This window comes from Corylus avellana, chromosome ca8 (genome assembly GCF_901000735.1).
Source record: "Corylus avellana chromosome ca8, CavTom2PMs-1.0".
Lineage (NCBI taxonomy): Eukaryota > Viridiplantae > Streptophyta > Magnoliopsida > Fagales > Betulaceae > Corylus > Corylus avellana.
This window is the reverse complement of record NC_081548.1, coordinates 21,112,299-21,121,105: the sequence shown is the minus strand read 5'-3', so window position 1 is coordinate 21,121,105 and position 8,807 is coordinate 21,112,299. Positions and strand designations below refer to the sequence as shown.

At 33.1% G+C, this 8,807-nt stretch overlaps 1 protein-coding gene across 1 annotated transcript; it reads right to left on the bottom strand.

Moving 5' to 3' along the window:
• Positions 1-5,388: 5,388 nt before the first annotated feature.
• LOC132190163 (transcription factor RAX3-like) lies at positions 5,389-6,940 on the bottom strand. Its single transcript, XM_059605065.1, has 3 exons — positions 6,673-6,940; positions 6,447-6,576; positions 5,389-6,364 (listed from the first exon to the last, which is right to left on the bottom strand). The coding sequence occupies exons 1-3, from the start codon at positions 6,806-6,808 to the stop codon at positions 5,605-5,607; spliced, it is 1,026 nt and encodes a 341-aa protein (XP_059461048.1). The 5' UTR covers positions 6,809-6,940; the 3' UTR covers positions 5,389-5,604.
• Positions 6,941-8,807: the final 1,867 nt, after the last annotated feature.

Sequence of the window (8,807 nt, the reverse complement as noted above, 5' to 3'; positions counted from 1 at the left end):
TATATATATATATTAATTCTAATATATGCTACTGAGCAGACTATCTTAATTAGCTAGGGCATCTATTGGGAGGCCTTATGAGCTAACGAGCATGCAGTTTCTGTACCCATCTAAAGAATATGTTCATATATTATTCGGGTGTGAAGAAAAAGATATATGGGGAAGTGCCCAATAAATTAACTATATATTCCACATTGGAGGTAAATCTATAAATCAATACCCATCAAAATAAGTTATCTGTCTTCCTCCTAGTATTAAGAAAGCATAAATATTGTCAGATCTGTAGTAATTTGGCTACAAACTTTAGTGTTGAAGTGACAATGAAGACTACAATACAAATTTGTTTCATAATTAATGAAGTTGCAGAGCCCTAGACTTATGCGAGTAACATAGAAGTACGTACCCTTAATTTTCTTTAATCAACCTGCACAAAAGGATGATCATCGATCCTTTTCTCATCAAGTACTTAATTAATTACCAAAGCTTATGAGAGGCTAGGGTTTGGTTTATTAAAATTCTTGTTTTCTATATATCTTTTGTTTTTTCTTCTAAAAACACTAACATTAACCATTAGCCCATGACAAAACGCTCGATACCTAAAAACACATAAAAAGTTTTTACCTTTACGACACATTAAAACATCTTTTAAAACAAAAACAAAAAAACACTCCACAAAATATATTAACTGTCTCACAATATATACCAGTAAACTAGGATTCAAGAAGTCACTTAAGAAGATATAGCTAGTACTCCATAACAATTTCAAGCACAAAACAATCCATGTAAGAATTCCACCTATTGAACAATATTTTATCAATGTTATAAATTAACATTGACATCAATGACATGATGCATATATATAATCATTTTTTGCTAGCTACCATTTTATCTTCTATTTTCATTAAATAAAGGATTCATATGAAGTCACAATTGGCTCCATGCAGCTACCATTCTTTGCTACATATAATCACAACCTAAGAAATTCCTAGTGCTCTCCAAATCACTTGCCTTACATCACAATTAGGTACAGCTAGCCCTCGTAGATGATGCATGTTTCATGAACATATTGCCTGCACATATATATTGCTACTACAGCTAGCGTTGGACTCTTTTTAGTTGATGATTTTTGTTTTTCATTTTAAAAAGTGTTTTGATATAGTAATTTTGAGTATTTTGTATTGCTTGTTAATATTTTTATTTTAAAAAGAAAAAAAAAAGTGTTATGAAACAAAGCCAATATATATATATGATAATCAATTTATCTTATCTTAATTAATCTATATTTAATTGTACGTTCTTCTCTTATAACTTGAATTTGAGAGTAGGTTTAGCAAATGGGACCTACCTTTTGAATCACTTGACAAAAACTTCATCTAATTTCAGAATATGTCAACCATTTCTAACAAATCATGACCATAACTTACCAAACAATGGATAGTCAACACAAAGGACATCTTTTGATCTAAAGTATTACAACTGTAATCAACTTCTAATGTACTTCTTGTTAGCGAAGGGATCATGAGTCCATATATATATATATATATATGTGTGTGTGTGTGTGTGTGTGTGTATAAGACAATATATCTTCTTTGACCTTCCTAAGAAATTACTTAAGCAAACAAGTCACTAAACAGGAGGTTTGGGAATTTGTAAACCTCAAATCATCCCAACAAGACTTTTATGCCTTCAAATGGAAAAATATATCCATATGATGATTATATTATACAAGTGATTTCTCCGCACAGCCTTTAAAGTTTAAACCCTAGCCTTCCTACCTACGTTTCCAACAATGTCAACAGGTTGGCAAGCTCGGACGCTAGCAGTATTAATTAACTCTTGTGGTAGGAAGTCATGAATCAAATTCTCCTTCCCTCATTAATTTATGAGCAACCGAGGGGGACCACTATATATCATTTGTTGTGTAAAGTAAACAGTCAAGACTCACTAATTAATTGTCTGTTTTCTTTAAGCTTTTTATGAGAAAGAGAGACAGATTGTAGAATTAGATTTGAACTGTTGAAAAAATTACTGAGCCAAATTCAATATAAGCTAGTTCAAATTAAGAAGGTTGCGATGGAAGGAACATATATGCAAGATATCCAGCTAGAGATCGAGAGAAAACCAAAAAAATAAAAAAGACCTTCATCTGCTTCAAAGCTGGGTGGGATAAAACTTGATGTAATTAGGCATTAATGTCTTCTTTTATTTCTGGTGGATCAAAGTATTTTATTCAACTGGGTATCCTAACCATTTATTCTTTCAAACATTTATGTGATATGCATATCAGGAAATATATAGGTATAATGTCGAACCCATAGAGTTGGAATTGAAGAAAGCTTAAATGAGAAAAGTTGCATATATACGTGGTGATCATCACTAAACAACAACAAATCTACACAATAATAAAAGCTTAATTAGGGGCATCTATCTTCTATTTGTGATGTTGATTGAAACCAAACGTGGCGGAGAAACCCCTGGAGCTCATCATCACATGCAACTACGTTGACAATTGATAGTTATATAATTAATTAGCGCTCGTTAGGTAGAAGTCAGTATCAACCTAGCATTTTGATCGATGGCTTTTCAAGTTTTACTCTCAACATAATATTGCTTAGTCCAGAAATATAGATACCAACTTAATTTGTATCCTTTTTTGGCAGGTTGTTATTTTAGCTTAAACTTTTAGAATAAATTGTGATTTAATATGAAATGTATCAAAGCAAATATCTTGAGTTCAAATCATGACTCTTCAAATTAATTTACTATCTATTTTATGTTAAATATTACACATGTTGAATCTCATTTGTTAACGGAGAGTTTCAACTCACATGTACGTAGATGAGATCAGTACTGTTAAAATGTTATTCGAAACCTGCAGTCTAGATCTATTTAATTTCTTTTTTACTTTCACTAATTGTCTCATGTCTGTCGGTCTGTGTAAGCCATATATATATATATATATATATATATATATATATATATATATACTTCTCATGCTCTCATCTGAATTATTTAGTATATAATACGTACGATGATCAGATCGACGTTTTAGTAAACAGCAGAATGCAAATCCAGCTTTAAGCGAATAAAATATATACTGTACTATATCAACGAGAAGTATAGAAATCCTCAAAGGAAAACCCTAGCGCGAATCGTGTTTCTTTTGTTTTATTATGTTTTTCAGAGATTTAATTATATAGGAACTCTATGACTGTTTCCTGATAATTTTTTGAAGCTAAAAAAAATTAATTAATTGATTAAAACCCGGCCTTAGACTTAATCTAATTCTTACTCTATGTGACACTTTGCTTGATGAAATGGTTTATGGTTACTCTTGAAATGTATGAATGGGTTATGACTTATGAACTGCTAAATAAGAAAAACTTATATTGATCTTAAAAAGAAAAATGGAAAACTTAGATTTACAGTAAAAATAAAAAAATTGGCTTTTTAATGTAGATCAAGTTGTGTTCGATTTCATGAAGAAATATTACGGTGTTCAAACAAGGTCTAAGGATCGTCTAAACATGCACGCCTTCAGGATGAACTTCAAAAGTAGTTAAAGGGAGTTTCGGTTGGAATGATGACCGATTAGTGTCTAAACAACGTGTCCAAAATTGAGACTAGTTCAAGACCTGAGACAGTCAATTAGTACAACGGTCACACTCTATCTCAAAGAGTAAAAACTCAGATGTCTAGTTATGCAAAGCCAGTTAAACCTCATCCAGACTAGTTAGGGTATTCATAGAAGCTTTATTGATCGTGATGTTCGTCTCAACGAGTTAGTAGCCTTGTCTGAACGAGATCGCAACTTTATCATTTCAATTACAATATTTTTATTAGGGTTATATGACTTTATTTTCTATATAAACTCAATTAGGACAGCTAAAGTCACAATTTATGTAATATTTTCTTTAGTTTTCAATAAAAGAAAATACTCTATCAAAGTTTGATTTTTCTCTATTTCACCTTAATTCCTTGATTTTGAGAAGAATTGTTAATCTTATTGTTAAAATATAAATTAAATGAATAAATTCATATCTTCGTATAAGCTTAAACTTTTGGAATAATTAATGATTTAACACAGTATTAGGGTAAAAGTTTTAAGTTTAAATGTTGTCTTCGTCATACTTGTGTTGTTTGGTTCTGCGATACATCACACCCACGCTGCATCAATTTCAAAATTTTGCAGTGAAAAGTGTAACACTATGGTCTTTGCTGCAAGCATGCATATGGCTACTTGAAAAAAGTATGTGACATATATATAGAAACTGAACGTAGGCTTATACATGTTAGAGTTTGATACTTAAGGTACTTATAGCCGATTGAATACATATACAAGTTAGGAAAAGTCACACCAAAAAGGCAATATTCGTTAAAGAAGTTTGAAAAAAGTTAGAAAAACAAAAGAAACCTTTAAATTCCGAAGAAGGTTAACTTATATATTGATGAGAAAAGTCACACCACAAAGGCATAGTCTATACTATGACCCATAAACATGCATGTAAGACAGCAGATTGGTAACTTGATTGATAAACCTAAGGATCGAGGACGAGTACTACTACTTATGCTTAAATTAATGCATTGAAAAGAGGAACTACTTCTTTCAACATTCTGGTTGTGATGATTGGCATTGAAAAGATCACTTGTCTTCAAGTTCAACAAGGAAATTAAAATGCAGCTTTGGTGACAGCTGTGAAGGCAAACTCCAAATTACAAGAAAGCTAGAAATCAGTCCGGCCAAGAACTAAATATGGGTGACCAGAAAACATCTTGACCTAAGATAATGTTAGTCATGATGAAGCAAGATGGAGAAATAGGAACACAAGGCTAGAAAAACTCCAAAGTGTTTATGGATTTGCCTACATAGCTTATGATTAAGTAATCAAATAAAGCTGGCATACTGAGATAAAGCATATAATTTTCAACAACGGCTAATTGGGGAAAAAAAAAAAAAAAAAAAAAATCACAATTCGGCTTATATATGTACTTTCCGCTTTCATCCACTCGATCGACGCCTGCCTATCCCCCTGCATAAACAAGAAATTAACGGGCAAATAATACCATTTTTTTTTTTTTTTTTTGCTTAGAAGATTCACGAATACTACTAAACTACATGGGCTTATATCCTTGAACTCGAAGATGCATTTAGGAATGATAGCATCTTCCCACGGGATCTTGTTAAAGTCTAAGACAGTATATATATATATGCAGCCATATTATGAAAAAACCAACTTGTAAAAGCTGAATTAGCAAGTTTTGGCCAAGATTTCAAAGGCGTCCATCATATATAGGTGCATTGTCCTGAGATTTTCCTTATACAATATACACATGATTTGTTACTTATGATCAAATCCAATATCTTAAAAGTAGCTGCGAAATCCCCATTATATATAGTAACCTCAGAAATTTAGAGTGAAAAATACAGTGCAAAGAGAGGACTGAATCCCCATTATCGCGCAGAAAATAGTAGAGACAAGTATAGCTAGAGAAAGCATGATAAAAGCTACAACATATGACAACTGAGTTTATTAGGGTTTTCTCTGAGAATCTTACACTACTTTCCCTATTGTTACAAATTTATGCTTAATGTACAACAGCAAGTTATAAATTTGCTTGTGGGTACCTCAACTCTTGGAAATCACATTCTTGTTGCATTCCTACATAGTTGGAGGCTAGAGGAGGATACACCGGAGAGCTGCTCATCTCGCCGCCCCAGACAATATTGCTACTTTCACCAGAAGTAGCACCAATTCTATTATACACCATCTCGTGATCTCCACATAAGAACTCTAGCCCATCTAATCCTTGCGGATTATTGTTGTATACGATTTCCCCAAGCTCTACTACTGGAAAAGTACTGCTTTGCCCTTGTAGCATGTTTAATTCTACCCCGGCATCCGCATACGACGACTCATGGGCTTGCGCAAATTGAATGCCAGAAGAAGAGGGCACGTTGACCGACTGATATATTTGTTGAGCGGTGGCGGCGGAAACACCATTTCCGAATTGATGGGTTGGCAGATCATCACCAGCATCAGAAAATTTCCCTCCGAGCTTGATGAGCAATTTTCTGAAAGAAGCATGATCATTAAAACGAGGTTCTTGGTTTGAATATGGGATGGGTGCCAGCACAGGCAGCTCCGGCCAGTAAGGGTTTTGGTTGTTGTTGTTGTTGTTACCGGGAACCACAGAATAATTCCCAGCTCCTCCTCTCTTCATCTCCTGCTTTAGGCTGCTATCTCTACGAGCCTGCTGTTCTTTTCTCTGCTTTCCTAGAAGCTTCTTCTTCAGCCTTGTGTTCCAGTAGTTCTTTATATCATTGTCGGTTCTTCCTGGTAATTGTGCTGCAATAATAGACCACCTGTTCACGCGCGCAAACAAGCTATAGATGTGAATATATAGAGAAAATAAAAGACACCCAAATGGTTTGAGGGGGAAAAAACCTGCTTCCGATGCTAATATAGAGGCTGCAGATTATGTTATCTTCCTCTTCTGAAAATCCTCCATGCTTGATATTTGGGCGGAGATAGTTCAACCATCTGAGGCGGCAGCTCTTGCCGCATCTCTTGAGGCCTAATTCAGAAACACAGAAGCTTATATATATATATAGGATGAGATATTTCGAATACAAAGAAGGGAAAAATTAAAAATAAGCTTGAAATTAATTACCGATCTTTTGGGGTAAAGCGATCCAGTTGCCACCAGTGCCTTGCTGCTCTATATACGACTTGAGCTTGGCATCTTCTTCAGGCGACCATGGTCCTTTCTTGACGTTTGCTTTGTCACAGCAAGGAGCTCTCCCCATGTTATTATCTTGGTGGGTTGCTTTGAGCTTTGATGCTAGCTAGCTATGGCTTCTCTCTATACAATCCAACAAGAATTATAAGAGAGATGGATAGAGAGAGAGAGAGGATTGTGCAAGCTGGAAGATAGACAGTTTCCGAAACAGCCATTTGATTTTTTTAAGAAGGGTGTGGCATAAATTTTGTATATTAAATTGGAGAAAATTAAGCATGCCAGAATAGGAGGCAGGGTTTTTCTTCTTGTCTTTCTTAGTCGGGAATCAATTAAGATAATAATATCAGGGCCGTTGATTTCCGTGGAGGCGTATTCTACCACATATATCATATGCATTATATACGTGTACATGAGATATGCCATTCGATGCATTTCATATTATCACGATATTATGATCATATTACCGTTTGTTCTTAATTAGATGAGGATAAGATGAGATTTATATCTTTAACTAGTCTACACATTGTACACCGTCCAACCAATCATCTTTGTTTTCATATATATATATATATATATATATATATATATATATATATACACACACAGAGTAAGAAAGAAAGAACAACATAAAGCTAGCTCATTTATAACTGACCCAACTTCAATGAGAAATGAAGCATAATATCCTTATCATACGCTTTTGTTTCTGTTTTTTTTCCTTGTACGTTGAGGAAAGTCTTGCTCAATGGATAGTAATATCAACACAAAATCATTAACAAGAATAGGTGAAGTACTTAATATGTTGTTGAAATTTAGAAGAACATCAATGATGGTGAGAAGAGAGTACTAGAAGCAGTAAAGACAAAACACTACCAAATTATCTAACAATTATGTGGAAACTAGCTAGCTAGGGGAACAGATTTTCTTTTTCGGTAGGTGACCAAATGAACAAGAAGGGAGGAAGAATGCCATGAGAGTCGAGGAATAATAAATGTAGTCACGACCATATATATATGGCCCTAATATGTTAATTAATGTTGCCACGTGAAGGGGGGGTGCGGGGGGAAAGGAAGGAAATTAACATTAAAAAAAAAAAAAAAATGAAAAGGCTATTTGAGGAATATTTTCTTTTAATGGAGCACGAATTGTAAGTTCAAAAGAAATTAATTTGAGGTTTTATATTTTCTATAATAGATCCTGATCTAGAAATTATAAGTTTTAAATTCTAAATCTTAAATTACAAATCTCTAGAGAGAAACAAGTACAAATAAAAAGAGCAATACTATTACTATATCAATATGCTTATGGAAGCAAAAATGTAAATATGTACCTCCATATATATGAGTTTTAAATTAACAATCATCTTTATGTAATATTATGACCTATCCCCTCTGCTTACGTCCAAATGGAAATGAACTATATAAGAAAAAGAAATTATTGGTATCAATAATTTACTCATATTTCTGTCATATTTTTGTACAAATTCAATAGATTAATCATTATATTTGTAGGGTTTATCATTAACTTATGTGAGAACTATTAGAAAATGATATGCAGAAAAGGAAAGTAGTCGTTGCCACGAGCCTTAAATGACTTGTAGTTTGAGTAATGTTACATATATATTACACTCTTATTTTACTGGGTTGATGTGACAGTACTCATTAGCCTTTGATCCACCATTATTTAAAAAAAAAAAAAAAAAAAAAAAAAGGAAAAAGAAAAAGAAAAAGAAGAGACTAATGAGCATTGACATATTAGCCGAGTGAGATAAGGGTTAAAGGAGAGTATAGTAGGTAGAATTACTCTTTAAGTTTTTGCCATGTCAATTACTTGCATGCCTCAATAAACAGCACAAGAAAACCAAATGAAATGTTTTTTTAAAAAATATAAAAGTAAAATGTTTAGATTTTTAGATATAATTTAAACAGTTGGATATGATTAAAAAAAAATTGAAAATGTGGCCTAGTTTTTCCAAATTGAAAGTATGACTTAAATTAGAAATATAATCAAGGTGCAATGTACTTGATAGGTAGTGGCCGAGTGTCACACCAAAGACATCATTAACTTGA